The following is a 15,463-nucleotide window of genomic DNA, read 5'->3' on the forward strand; positions in this document are numbered from 1 at the left end:
TGTAATGTGGAGAATGTACGTAACCCCACCCGGATTGCGGGCTGCAGTAAAATTGTCCACCGGTGAACGGTCCACAGTGATGAAAAGGTTGGGAGTGTGCACCCTTTTTCTTTGAGGTTGAAAGCATCACAGCCTAAAACACATCTCCTGCTAACCATAATATTTTTTTTTCTTAAATTTGAGGGGTGGCTGCCCTCTTTACCATGGAGATTTTGTGTGTGGTCATGTGACTGCCTGGCTCTGTCTGATTGGTGAAATGGAGTCAAACGTCACCTGAATATTTCCCTCTGACTCTGTTGTGTTTGTTCCTACAGGTTCGGTGGGTTTGACGTGATTAAAGCTTCCAGAGACAAAACCTGTGAGTACTGAACCTCTGTCTCCTCTTCATCAGTCTGACTGTGAAATGAATCTGGGCTCATTTCACCTCCAATAGTTTTATGAATTGCATATTGTTTATACTTTATTTTTTGGCTTGAATACAACAAATGAAAAAAGGACAACCGGTTTTCCGGTTTAGCGGCGGCTAAGATGGCAGCTTAAGAGAGAGGCTCCCCCGACTACTAAGATTTAAGTGCCCATTAACTCGACGAACTCGATTTAAAACTGACGGAAAAGCATGGTTAAGGGCAAGACTCCATTGCGAGACAGGCAAAGGAAAACCAGATTTGGGAAACTTGCACAGAACACCGAAACACACGGAAAACAGAGTCCGGAGTCGTCTCAAGCTAGCTCGGCTAACGATAGCGGAGAGGAAGACGAAGCTAACATGGAGGCTAACATGAAAACCATTCTCGCTGAGATAAAAGATTTCCGACAAGACAATAAGCAACAACTCCAGGAAATCAAAGAGGAGATCGGCAAAACCAAAAAGAGACTTGACGAAGTAGAAGACCGTGTTTCAAACACGGAGGAGAGAATGCAGTCACTAGAAGAAGTGACGGAGGAGCTAATAAAGCTACAAGCACACCTGGAAGAAAGACAGGACGACCAGGAGGGAAGATCCAGACGAAATAATATCAGAGTCTATTCCGTCCCGGAGGAGTCGGAGAACGAGTCCTCGTCAATGATAGAGTTTGTCGGAAAACTGCTAAAACATGGCTTGTCTCTGACTGAAGACGTGGATCTTCATATTGAACGTGCACACCGGGCACTTGGACCCGTGCCAAGAGAAGGAGCACCTCCGAGATCCATAATTATTAAGTTTCTGAGTTACAAGACAAAAGAGAAAATCCTACGAACAGCGTGGCAGAAAAGGGGCTTCATGTGGAGAAATAAACAAATTAATCTGGACAATGACTATGCACCGAGTGTGTTGAAGAAAAGGCAACAGTACATGGAAGCTAAGAGGGTGCTGAAGGAAAAAGGGATCCGCTTTCAGACACCCTTCCCGGCCAGACTTCGAGTTTTTTACGCGGAAGGGACGCGCACCTACAACACGGCCGAGGAAGCAACGAAGGAGATGGCAGAGAAGGGGCTGCCGGTCACAGTGCTGAAACCACCCGAGACGCTGCTGGAGCGGATCCGGAGGCTGTCATGGTCGGTGAGCGGCAGACGGGAACGTACACAGACACACACACGCCGAGGACAGACGGTCAAAGACAAGCTCCAGAGATTCAACTGGGACCCGGAGCAGAGAGGTCAAGATATGGCCGAGTAGAAAATGATCACGCAAGTATTGTTTAAAAGGAGTTTGATTAGATTTGGACGTTTTTGATTTAAGCTCGGACATTGTTCGGCTATCTCTGAGAAGCAGAAACTCACTCCTCACTTCTGTGTTGTCTAATGAACGAGTGTAAAAGACTCTGAATGATGATGCTAAGAAAACACCCCCACTGCCAGAAAGAATGTTTAAAGCAGTAACTTAACTTAACTTTTCTCTCTTTTTTTTCATGTAATCATGTAACACACGTAACCTAATTATTACATCAAAGTGAAGTATATAGGTGGGAGAGCGTAAAGGTTACTAATAATATTGTTTTTACTTTTTGTTTATTTTTCTGGGGCATATTCTCTGCGCAAAGCTTCCCTTTTTTTTGACTTCATTCAGTTTTCATAGAGCCTAATCTAGGGTGATTGATATGTCGGGGGCACACCTGTGGATGAGATCTTGGCTGAATCCATTACAAATGAGGGCCCTCTTGCAGAAGAGAGGCTTTCCCTCTCCAGGGCCGCACTTAAACACCTCACACAGGGTTTTTCTTTTAACCCCACCTTTGGAAACCCTAACGAATGTTCAGTTTATCCTCATTGGTTGTTGTTCTGTTCATGTGTTTGCTGCAGTTCAAAGCAGAAATAGAGATGTCACACAAACTCCATCTAAAAACTGGAAAACAAATCTTAGTAATGGTACCGGCAAGTAATATGTTGAAAGTGGTCTCCTTCAATGTAAATGGATTACTTAATCCTATTAAGAGAGGCAAGATACTGTCAAAACTGAGAAGGGAGGGTGCTCAGGTAGCATTCCTTCAGGAAACGCATTTATCTGAAACTGAACATGCAAAACTGAGACGAGGAGGCTTCAAACATGTATTTTATTCATCCTATAAATCAGGACATAGAAGAGGGTCTGCCATTCTTATTTCAAATCAAGTCCAATATGAACACATTTCAGAGAATAAAGACAAGGAAGGCCGATATGTAATGATAACGGGAAGGATCGAAGGGCTGATGGTAACTTTGTTTAGCATATATGCTCCTCCTGGGAGTGATTGGACCTTTTATAAAAAAATACTTGACATGATGTCTGCGGAAGCTCAGGGTGTGCTTATATGTGGAGGAGATATGAATATTAGATTATCCAAAATGGAATCTTCCACCTCCAATTTAGGATATAACAAATCCATGATTAATAAAATAAACTCAGTAATGAAAGAAATTGGCATAGTAGACGTTTGGAGAGAGTTTAATCCAACAGCCCGTGACTACACTTACTTCTCTGCACCTCAATCTACTTATTCAAGGATTGACTATTTCTTTGCATTTAAGAGAGAACGATTGAGAATTCAGTCATGTGATATTGGAACAATTGATGTGTCTGATCATGCACCAATATTAATGACAGTTGATATTGGTAATAACCTAAAATCTACACTATGGAAATTGAACTCAAGTATATTGAATAACCCCCAGGTAAAAGAAGAGTTAGAAAAGGCAATAGATACCTATTTTAAAGAAAACAACAATGGAGAAGTGTCTCCTCCTATGGTGTGGGATGCATTTAAGGCAGTCCTGAGGGGGAAAGTAATTTCTATTTCCTCATCACTAAAAAAACGTAGACAGGAGAGGCTCAATTCTCTATACACGAAACTCAAAGAATTACAAAAAGAACATCAAGCTAAACCAGGGACCAAAGAAGTATCAATTAAAATTAAACAACTGCAAAACGAGATAGATGACATAACCACAGAAGAGATTAAAAAGAAACTGGTATTTCTTAAACAGGGGTACTATGAGGCAGGTAGCAAGGCAATGAAATTGTTATCATATAAACTGAGGAAACAACAAGCAGACGCCACTATTAATAAGATAAGATGCCCCCAGACTAAGAATATACAGCATAGATCAGAACAAATTCAACAAAGTTTAGAAAATTATTATAGGGAGTTATATTCACAACCAAAATTAGATAATGAAGACGAGATGAAGAATTTTCTCGAATCCCTAAACCTTCCCACAATTACACAAGAACAAAATAAGGTCTTGATTGCGGATATCACTGAAATAGAAGTCAAGGCAGCAATATCAAGACTCAAACCACATAAGAGCCCAGGTTCGGACGGCTTCACAGCCGAATGGTATAAGTCTTTCAAGGATCAGTTGATTCCAAAACTGTGCCAGATATGTAACGGAGCACTCAAAAAGGGAGAGATCCCCCCCTCATGGAAGCAAGCTATAATCTCGGTAATACCAAAGGAAGGCAAAGATTCATTAGATTGTAAACAATATCGACCCATCTCAGTGTTAAATCTAGATTATAAAATTTATATGTCAATATTAGCTAGAAGAATTGAAAAACTTTTGCCATCTCTCATTCATTTTGACCAGACGGGATTTATCCATGAGAGACAGACCCAAGACAGTTTGAGGAGGACGCTACATATTATGTGGCATATCCAGCAAAACAAGACACAAGCTATGTTAATAGGATTGGATGCAGAGAAGGCGTTTGATTCAGTAAGATGGACTTTTCTGTATAAGGTGTTAGATAAATTTGGTTTTCACTCTACTCTGATAGAAGCCTTCAAAGCTGTATATAGTAATCCAACAGCAAGAATAAAAATAAATGGCAGTCTCTCAAATTCTTTTGTTTTGGAGCGTTCCTGTAGACAGGGTTGCCCCTGTTCGCCACTTCTTTTTGCCCTTTTTATAGAACCTCTCAGTCAATATATTAGGCAAAACGAGCAAATTAAAGGTATAAATATAGCAGGACAGGAACATAAAATATCCTTATTTGCGGATGACGTGTTAATATTTTTATCCCAACCATCAACATCCCTAACAACTTTAATGTCATCTCTGGATGTGTTTGGTAAATTATCAGGCTATAAGATAAATATTAAGAAAACTCAAGTTATGACTCTTAATTTTAATCTGCCAGATGATTCGGTAACTAAATACAGCCTGAGTTGTAATAAAAAATCAATGAAGTATCTGGGGATTAATCTTACCCAAGATATTACAAAATTATTTGAAGCCAATTATATTCCTCTTAACCTTAAGATTAAGTCAGATATCTCCAGATGGAATCACTTACCTTTTCTCAGTCTAACTTCAAGGATTGAATCAGTCAAAATGGTGATTTTACCACGCTTGTTATATCTTTTTCTATCACTACCAATTGAAATAAGTGATCGACAGTTCATTGAATGGCAGAAATTAATTTCTCGATATATCTGGGGCCTCATTTATCAAAGAGCGTGTAAAAGTCCTCTTAAATTTTCAGTACGACGGAAAGGCAAAATGTGCGTACGACCAAAAAATATACACTCTTTTCAGATCTATCAAACTCCGCGTACACACGGCTGCACGGTATTTCCCTTGAAAAGCGTGGATGAGAACACGCCTCATACCCAGCCCCCTAAATGGCCCCACACAACCATATATGGTCAATGCAAATCAGTTACGTGCATATTAAGTAGCCATGTGCACTCTGGAAACATGTGGAATGACGTCAGTGGAAGACGGTGAAGACAACAGACGGACGGAGAGCGGAGAAAGAAGCAGAGTTTCTCTGAAAGCGAGATACACGGTAACACAGCAATATCAGTCAGAAACATCATCTTGCATTGAAAGGCTACAATAAAAACAAAAAACTCCCAAATCTAAATGAAACAGAACAGAAAGAAGAAGAATCATATTTAATCTGCCCCTTTGTTTTAGATTATGTCATAATAATTTAAAGCAGGGTTTCCACTGCCAGTTAGTACTACTTTGCACCCCTTTCCACTAACCCCCAACTGCCGTTCACTGCACGACTTTGATTTTCATTTGTGCATAGCTATAAAAAAAAAAATAAAATAAAAAAAAAACATTGAAGTCCACCAGTCTGTGACTTTTCCTAAAATGATGTTGGGCAGCACCAATTTTTGTTAAATAGGCTACAATAAATATTATTCACACAAAAAATATCGATCATGTTTTCTCATTTGCTTTGATTTGCGCCGACATTATTGGGCTTGCTGCTTGCTTGTGTGTGTCCACAGTCTGGTAACACACGCACGTCGCAGAAATTATTTTCCAGACTGGACAGACTGGTTGTGGAAGAGGTGTAGCCTACATGCAAGGGAAAAATATCAATGTGATATCAAAAGAAAACGAAATTCGTTTTATAAAGCCAGTATTTAGGAGCAAACTAGTGTAGATGCACAGGGGAAAAATCAGAGTCGCTGTGCTTTTCATGTAAAGTGCCGACGTCAACACGTGTGCGGTGGTGGTGGTGGTGGGGGTGCTGGGGGGGGGGGTCATCATCACCACCACTTGCTACTTCAAACAGTGTCCGCGCTCCTCTCTCCCTCGCACACTGCAGTTCTCTGACTCTGCAGCGGCGTCGCCAATTCCTCCTGTTCTTCAAAAAGCGTGTAAATGCCGGTACGCCATGGTCAGACTGGTCGTAAATTTCGGCACTTTCTCCCGACAGGTTTTGGTTTGATAGATCCCAAATTAGGCGGAGAAAAGTGCGTACGCACAAAACGGGGGAAAGAGCGTGTAAAAAAACGTGTATCCACAATGATAAATGAGGCCCCTGGATGGGTAAAAAACCAAGGGTTAAATTTAAAGTAATGCAATTATCAAAAGACAAGGGAGGAATGGCGCTGCCAAATTTAAAAGACTACTATTGTGCGGCTCAGATAAGAAACCTGGGGTATCTCTGTGACTCGCAGTTTAGAGCCAGGTGGAAGGAAATAGAAGAGGGAGGCTCTGTGGATCCACCCTTACAGGCAGCAATGGCAGACAAAAAATGTGTAGACAGTCTTGCAAATAAGGATAACCCCTGGATAAAAGTAACACTACGAACCTGGCACAAGGTTGTTAGGAAATACAATTTAAAGGGTGCAGAAAACATATTACGTTGGTGTGCTTATGACACGGATTTTATTCCAAATAGGACAGACAATAGATTTAAAATGTGGTCAGAAAGGGGCCGGCTTATTGCTGCTTTATACACAATGGGTCTGTGAAAAGTTTTGACGATCTCAAAAGGGAATATGATTTAGAGAGGCAGGATTTTTACAGATACCTCCAAGTGAGGGATCGATTAAATACAATTTTGACAGAGGACCAGAGAAGTGACATCCTGAAGGTTTTTGTTTCAATTTATAAGTCTGGGTGTGGAAAGAAATTAATATCTAGATTATACAAAGGTTTCCAAGACGCCTCAAATTCCAACAGCCTGCATATTAAATGTAGATGGGAAAGGGAGGGAAATTTGGTCATATCTGGGGATGAATGGGAAAACATTTGTACATTACAATGGAAAACCACATCTTCACATAACTGGCGAGAGTTTGGATGGAAAAACATAGTGAGATTTTTTATAACACCTGCTCAGAAGAGACACCAGGGTAGTGGAACAAATTGTTGGAGGATGTGTGGTTCAGATGTGGCCAACCATTATCATTTATTTTGGGATTGTCCGAAACTTTCATCTTTTTGGCATGACATTCTTGATTGTCTGGAGTATATGTTTCAAATGACTATACAATTTGATGTCAGCTCAATGTACTTTTGTACCACGGCATTACATATTCAATCAATAGCGGACAAATATTTAATGAAGATATTATTGATTGGAGCAAAGAAAGCTATAACAAGGAAATGGCTACAACCCAACGCACCGACACTGGAAGAGTGGCAAGGGACTGTTCACCAAATCTACATCATGGAGAGACTGACATTTGCTCTAAAATTGCATTCAGAGAAATTTAAGAGTTGGTGGTCCAAGTGGATCAGGTATATAAGACCACGGAGACCTGAACTGCTTTAAGTACCTTTATTACAAGGCTTGAAGTACCAGTCTATTAATCTTGATGGAAAATGAGTAAATGTGACTTCTTTTGTTCAAATGTTCTTATTTAAAACATTGTAAAATGAAAGGGGGAATAATAGCTTGGTTAATATGTTAACACTATTGTCCAAATACATGTTTTTGTTTTGCTCTGTATGAGTGTAATGGCACTGAAATGATTTTGTATGTTTCTCCCTGATAAAAATAAAATTAAAAAAAAAAAAGAAAAAAAAAAAAAAAAGAAAAAAGGACAACCGACAGGGTCATCATAGGCAAGAAGTGATATTTCAATTTCGATGTGTATGCATCTTTCATATCAGAAACTTTCCATTGAAATCATCAATTGTCTTTATTTTCACTGACTATTTCCTGTGGCAAGGCAAGGCAATTTTATTTGTATAGCCCATTTTTACAAACCAAGGTCCACCCAGTCGATGTTGGCTGCAGAGGGTTTGTGAGCAGATAAACAATGAGGCTCCTGAAGGATCTGGGGATCCGAGGTCAAGCTCTGCGGCAGGCCATCAACTCCCTTTCCAGTACTGCAGAGCAATCAAGTCGCTGGCTCTGTAGTAAGAGGAACGTGTCGAGGCTGCAAGGCAGCAGCAGTAGCAGCTGAGTAAGCAGGAGATCCAGTGCAGAGGGGACACCAGGTGGTGCTGATGAGCCCTCTGGAGGTGTCGGGGGTTAGTCATTAAAACACCAATGAAGGAGGGTGCCCTGACGACGTCTATGAAGCCTGCAATCCCCTGCACTCAGCTGAAGACCCTCTCCTGCAACGCGTGGAACCCCCCACTCCCATCAGCATGAAGAACAATATACAGTAGTCTTAAGGGATTGTAACACCTAGTCGATCTTTGAACTGAATTGAACTATTGACAGACAGCAGCATAAACCACATGGTCAGGTGGAGTTTATATCTGACATATGATAAAGAGAAGAATAGCAAACACTGATTTCTGAGATGTTCTTTGTTTCTTCTCTTTCGACAGGTGACTCAAAGCTGAAGGTTTTTGTGGATGAGACAAAGCCAAAGGCCTCTGAGGACGACTCAAAGCCAAAGGTCTCTGCGGCAGAGCTGATGTTCTCTGAGGATGACTCAAAGCTGAACGTTTTTGAGGATGATTCAAAGCCAGAGGTCTCCGAGGACAAAGTAGAGCTGAAGGACTCTGAGGATGAGTCCAAGCTGAAGACCCCTGAGGATGACTCAAAGCTGAAGAGGTTTGATGAAGACTGCTTGAAGGTTAAGGAAAACACAAAGCTCAAGGTGAGAGAAAAACATTGTATCCTGATTTTCCAGACAGACTTCAGGGCTGAACAGAGGGGAAACATATTCAGAGAATATCTCCTGTGCTGGTAACAACAATGAGATCTTCAGTGTAGAAACAAACTCATAGTTTAGATAGTGTAAGATGAAAGTTATGTTTTAGGTGCAAAAGTTAAGGTTACATAATGGGTTTAATGTATTGTTTTGGAGAATTGTTCATTATGGTGTTATCGAGGTCAGCCGCTAGGCGGTGCTAGTGGGACAGAAGGAATTGTGAGGAGGAAGGAGAAGAAGAGAGGAGAGAGGTGGGCCCAATTCCAATCCGACCCCTCACGGACTCACTGACTTGGAGGCGCGTTCACGGGAAGTCCGTGAGTGTGTGAGGGCTGTTCCATTGTCAGATCATCAAGTCAGTGAGTCAGTGAATGAGCCCTTACTGCCCCCTTACCGTAAGTCAGCACCGATGCTGACTTTGGGTAGGGGAATTACCCACAGTTCATAGCGTTGTGAAGTCAAACCATAACACATGGGATGCCGTCGGAACGCAAGTGTTAAAAAAAAAAGAAATTAACACAAGTAGTCAGAGAGAGCTCCGCCGCTCTCTTTATTGTTAATGGACAGGAGCCAAAAAAAGGAATAAATAAAAAGAAAAGAAGAAGTTTACTGTCAGTGTTAACGTGCAGTTTGTGATTATTGATGATGATTTGATCAGATCTGATCCAGGAATATTTTGTTTTGAGTCCGCCTCCCTCGCACACCTTGTGCGTATTGAAAGTACAGTAAATTTATCGGTCCAAGGGCGGAGTTAAAAACATTTTGTTGTCAAGGTAACGTGTCGTGAGAGTGGGTAAGTGCTGTTCCATTCATGTTTACAGCATCTGGACCCTCACAGACTCTCACACTCTGTCACTTAGAGCTGACGTCACTTTAGTCAGTGAGGGTTCAGGGCTCGAGTCTTTAGGGAACGGATTGGAATTGGGGGGTGTTCTGGGAAGAAAAAGAGGAAGAAAAAGATGGCGGTCTGTTAACCTGTTGTGTGTTGAGACTTACTAAAAGATTGGAGTAAGAACCCAGTACGTTGTTGGACTCCTTCATTTACACACCCGCATCCACGTCGCTTACAATAGTTTAGCGGTTTCAGTCGGCACTAGACAAGTTGCATAATAATAGTAATCTATTCTATCTATGTTCTCCCACTTTTCCGGGGCCTGGTCTCAGTGGCAGCAGGTTAAGTAGAGGGTTCCAGATGTAATGATCTGTCCGTTGATCTCCCACTACATCCTTCACCCATGCAGACCCCAAGATACCTCAACTCCTTCACTTGGGGCAGCAACTCACCTCCAAACCAGAGAGAGAAGCAGTGTTTTCTGGCTTGAGAACCAAAGCCTCAGATTTGGAGCTCCTGATTCTCATCCCTGTTTTCCTCTTCTCGGCTAATCCTTGAAATCCTTCCCATGAATATCATGAACAAGATCGGGACAACTTTGGTTAAGTCCAACTTACACTGCAAATATGTTTGGCTTTCTTCTGAGAATCCAGACACATCTCACTCTTTGCTTGTACATGGACTGAATGGCTTGTAGCAACAAGCGTGTTACCTCATAGTCCTGGAGGACCCCCCACAGTGTCCAGGGGCACATGGTTGTAAGCCCTTTCCAAGTCCTCAACACACTTGTAGACTAGCTGATCAAACTCCCATGCCCCCCTCAGAGCTCCTGCAAAGGTAAAGAGCAAGTCCACTGATCCACATCCAGGACAGAATCCATATTGCTCCCTATGGTTTGACAATCGGTCAGAGTCTCTCTTCCAGTCCACTGGTGTGAAATTATCCAGGGAGGAAGAGTAATATTTAATAGTTGGAGCACACAACCCTGGTTTACCACTTCACAGGTATTGTACCCAACCTTCACATGACATTGAAAAGATGTGTAGGCCAAGACAGCCCTACAATATCAGGAGCCTTAAGCATCTCAGAGCGAATCTCCACCCTAAAGTCCTCCTACTTCAGCTTGGTAGCTTCCCTCCTGCTGAGATCCACCAGTGGGTTCTCATGTTGCTACAGGCACTGATGACCTTGAGGCCACAGCTACCAATGACCGCCTCTGCAATGTTGGCTCTGTCTGTGACCTCGAGGTGATGCAGGGAATACAGAAAATAAATAAGTACATGAATAATATATAGTTGTTACAGTCTGTAAATTATTACACTGACATCAAATCCCTCCGTCACCCTGTCAGTCCCCTAAGACTCTGTCCACTGTGCCTCAGGTCACTCGGGACTGTGGAACAAATCTGTTGGCTTCACTCAACACAATGTATTTTTAATTGTAATAAACCAGCTTACACTGTTTCTCTCTGAATTGCAGCAGTCAAGCTTCAGACCTGAACTGGAAACTAAATCTACACAAGTCTCATACAGGTAAACATGCAATAAACTCAGTCAACACAGTTTTTGCCAAAGGACCTTCCTCTTCCTTCACAGCTTCTCCTGAGCCACAGCAGATGTGTCTCTGCATCGTTGGTCTCATGGTCGACTGTGTGAGGGAACATCAGCTGGATCAGCTCTCAGTCAGCTGAGTCAGGAGGAACACAATGTTTTAGCCAATGTTGAACCTTTTTCATCTCAGGGTCTGAGGTGGCCACTCTGCTTTCTGTGTCCTACAGGTTCAGGTGTCCTGGTCCAGGCCAGTTCCAGTGTTCTTCAACTGGACTGGTGTTTGTTGTGGCTCAGGAGGGGGAGCTGCGCTACAGGACTGTCCAATGGGATGAGAGCCGCCTCCACTCAGTTGGCAAGTTGGCTGCAGGACCGCTGTTCAACATCCAGTGTCCTGAGGATGCCGTCCGTCAGCTCCACCTCCCACATTGTGAAACAAAGGATGGTGAGCAAGTGATTGTGTTTGTTAGAGCAATGATGGGAACTAATGATGTAACTTAAGTTGTGTGACCATCTAAATAACGTGTACATTTATTACATGACTATAATGTAAAATCAGGGCACTATCCTTCACCAGCCTCCTGATTAATTTCCTGATGTTGACAACAGTGACTGAAATGATCACTGCTGTTGTAACGAAGTTGTTGTCTCTGTGATTCCACAGCTCTGCTCTGTAACGGTCTGCTGTCTGTCGCCCACATCACTGATGATGGAATGAGCTTCATCAAGCCACTGGAGATCACAGACACTCATGTGATCATCTCAGTTCCTCATCTTTCTGCCTTTGGCCTGGTCTGGGTTCAGGATCTTATATGGAGGGTGTGGAACAACATGAAATCAGTTTGCAGCCAAATTCTGCTGTTCCACCAACCAAGCTTCCCGGCACGGAGGCAATACTTCAATGTGCATCTGCTGCCTCGTAACGTCCCCCTGGAAGAGGTAAGGCTACTGACCGAAGTGTTAGAGATTCACTTTGCTTCACTTTCTAAACTCATCACTATGACCTGATGACATGAACTAACTCCCATGTCTCGGTGTTGCATTGCCACCACTTCAGCAAATCTTACACAAACATTCACATGAACTCAAGGATCAAACATCAGTGTGAGCTCAGAAAGGACTCTCTCAGTCCTGTAGGTCCAGCCCAGTAGAACCAGTCTGTCTGTTCAGGCTCAGGCCCAACTCTAATGAAATGATCTGATTGTTTTCCAGGTGAAGGCGAAGCACAATGACTGTGTGTTGATCAAGATGCCTTCTGAAAGCACACTTGTTAAAAATAAAACTTATACAGTTCACTGTCCACACGCCAATAGAGTCCAGCCTAAGGTGAGTGTTTCAGACTAAAGCTGACGTGTTTCCTCAAACTGCTGTCACTCACCTGGAGACACTGACACACATGCTGCTGGTTTTCAGAAAAAAGACTTTGACCTGGACTATGGACCAAATTTCCACCCAACATTTCAGATCATCCTGCCTTCAAGCACAGAGGAAGCCGATGTAGAGGTCCGAGATGAAACAGAGACAGCTGTGTGGGAGTGTCAGATTCCTCTGCCAGGTAAAGTCTTCATCCGCCAGACGTAGATTGGACTGATGAGTGGTGTCTCTGTTCTTTTTGGGCCACAGATCATCTTCTGTCTGCTTTTATTCTGTGATCCATTCTTGTCGACAAGTGAGAGCGTTCAGAGTAGGACCAAGGAGATTCATGAGGGAGCTGAAAGGACCTTAAATAAAATAAGGACTATAAATGTTTGTGCTCAGTCCTCCATCAGGTCCTGAATCAGTCGTCCCTCTTCAGACCGTCCCTTCTCCTTTAGGTGTTTCTCAGATACTTCACTTTCTCCAAGTTCCTGTTGATGTGTCTGTAACCTGTGAGTCTGTCACATGTTGTCGTCCCAGTGTGAGAGGTTGTCATATTAAACTCACATTAGAGCTGAAAATGCTGTGAAATGATGTTGGATGGACTTTACAGTTGTGTCCGGCCTGGTGTGATCACTGGTGGCTTCTGGGTTACTGCTGTAAGGACTTTCTACAGAGTCCTGAACTGAGACGAGCAAACTGGACGAGACAGATTGTTTTTCATGAGTGGTTCCATTCCTACACTTGTTATTGAATTTGCTTCTAAAGCACAGATGTGTTTTTTTGTTTTTTTTGTTTATAGGACTGTACAACTTTATTCTGCAGATTCATTTCAGTCTGGTTGTTGTGGTTGTTTTGTTTAAAGTGAGACCAGCAAAGTAAGAACCGATGTGATTTTAAAGTGCATATGACAATAAACGGTACCACTTTATAATAAGTATACAGCATTAGTAAAGCATTAATAAATACTGAATTCTTCATTTATAATACATGAATACTCATTAGCATGTAGTTTATAAATACAGTTTGTGCTTATCAATGATGAGTAAAACGTGGACACACGTTATCGTCGTCCAAATGTGTATTTATAGTCCAGTCATTTTATGAGAAAAGGTTAAACAAATTGCAACAGAAGCAAACTCAACCCATTTTGCATCCTCAACATGTCCTGAGCGAGGGAAAAAAAGCCCCGAAGAATCCCACCAGGGGAAAGCCCCGAAAAACACCCAAACACATCCCATTTACACGCATACAAAAAAACTTTTTCACGTGAATAGGGCAAAACCTCCAACCTTTAGATATCTCCATGAAAACCACCGAGTTGACTACCCACACCAAGACAAACAAAAATGCACCACAAGTTTCCAGAAACTCCTCGTCAACATGAGCAAATCTGCACAAGTTTGCATAAACTTGCACAAATTCCACCGCTTTGACGGCACATGCATACATGAAGCCGCTGCAGTGGCACCGGCACGAAAACTGGAATGAGCCGACTCCACAGATGTGTTTTTTGAACACAAGTATCTTTCTTGTTCATCTTCCAGGTCCTCGTCCAGAACCAACTCCAAGTGTCTCAGCGTCGACTCCAAGTGTCTCAGCATCGACTCCAAGAGTCTCAGAGGAAGAGAAGCTGAGGTCTGCTCGAACTGAGTTCATTGAGCGAGTGTCTAAGGAGAATCTTAAATGTCTGCTGGATAAACTCCTGGAGCTTGGAGTGGTAACTGACCCTGAAAGGGAGTCTGCTATTGCACAGACAAACAGAGCAGACCAAGCTCGAGAGGTGATCGATACCGTACGAAAAAAAGGAGAAACAGCTTGTTTTATTCTAATCAGAGTTCTGTGTGACATTGATCCCTGCCTGTCCACACAGCTGAAGCTGAGGTAGAAACAGTCTCTCCTGTGTTTGTGTCTCACAAGAAACGCTTTTTCCTATATGTTTTGGATCGTTTGGTAAAACCCTTTAAAGTCCCAGACTTGTCAGAGTCGACTAATAGTGGATTTTAAAGACCAATATAATGACAATAATTTGAAATTGAGAATTGAAAAACTGATTGCTGGTTAATTGGCCAATACCTCATTGTAACTGTGTACAGTAAGAAACAGGTTTCATTTTTGTGGGATATTGTTTTCTTTTTTTGTAAGTGTAGCCGGGTGGTAAATTAATAATAAATGTTATTTTCCACTTAAAGCAATACTTACCGATCTGGCATTTCACTCAGCACAGCACAAACATTTGAAAATCAACAGCTCCACCTCCCTCACAAGTCCCACCCACCTCTCACTCCTGCCCTGCTCCTGCCGCATCTCCACGAGCCCCCTCCCTCCCTGCTGCATGCGTTGGCATGGCAACGGTAAACAGAACAGGAACGCGAGTGAAACGGGAACAACACAAACAAACACAACACCAGAGTTTTAAACCGTATAAACGGACTCAGTGATGATGACTGATGAGTTTTATAATAAACTGTTGTTAGCCTACTGCTACTGGAGACGCAGGGGAAGTGATTGTTACAGATTACAGTTCTCAACGAGCCGGGCTGGCGGCCGGACATGCGCTGGTTCAGGGTGAAAATAAATCCAGACCGAGCCGAGTCGAGCCGCGCCGGTCCGGAGTTCAACCGGGTCCGGACCGCTGAGAACTCACAGAGCTAACAGTAGCCTAGCCGTTAGCACAGAGCTAACAGTAGCCTAGCCCCCTAGCCGTTAGCACTGGATGCTTTATAGACACATGTGACTTCCTGTGTTTACCTATCACTCGGGGCTGATCACTATCAACGTTACAATATCAGACATGAAACTCCGCGACCAGCTGCGGCTGCAGTTATTGGTCTTTTAAAAAACTATTTATTTCCAAAAACCTTCTTTCTAGTGTGTGTTGTGACTCTAGTCTCCTCTGCTCATGT

General features: G+C 42.6%; 1 protein-coding gene across 1 annotated transcript in view; it reads left to right on the forward strand.

Annotated features, from left to right (window-relative positions):
- Positions 1-14,501, forward strand: part of LOC310991881 (NACHT, LRR and PYD domains-containing protein 12-like) — a gene marked incomplete at its 5' end in the record, with an annotated part of 36,161 nt that extends 21,660 nt beyond the window's left edge. The window contains 8 exons of the mRNA XM_083979812.1: positions 315-358; positions 8,494-8,768; positions 11,134-11,186; positions 11,432-11,646; positions 11,866-12,140; positions 12,414-12,527; positions 12,615-12,756; positions 14,105-14,501. Of these exons, the coding sequence (XP_083835938.1) occupies positions 315-358; positions 8,494-8,768; positions 11,134-11,186; positions 11,432-11,646; positions 11,866-12,140; positions 12,414-12,527; positions 12,615-12,756; positions 14,105-14,445 (1,459 nt within the window). The 3' untranslated portion in view covers positions 14,446-14,501. The remainder of the gene's footprint in view (positions 1-314; positions 359-8,493; positions 8,769-11,133; positions 11,187-11,431; positions 11,647-11,865; positions 12,141-12,413; positions 12,528-12,614; positions 12,757-14,104) is intronic.
- Positions 14,502-15,463: the final 962 nt, after the last annotated feature.

This window comes from Trachurus trachurus, assembly GCF_905171665.1.
Source record: "Trachurus trachurus genome assembly, chromosome: 9".
Taxonomy (NCBI): Eukaryota; Metazoa; Chordata; class Actinopteri; order Carangiformes; family Carangidae; genus Trachurus; species Trachurus trachurus.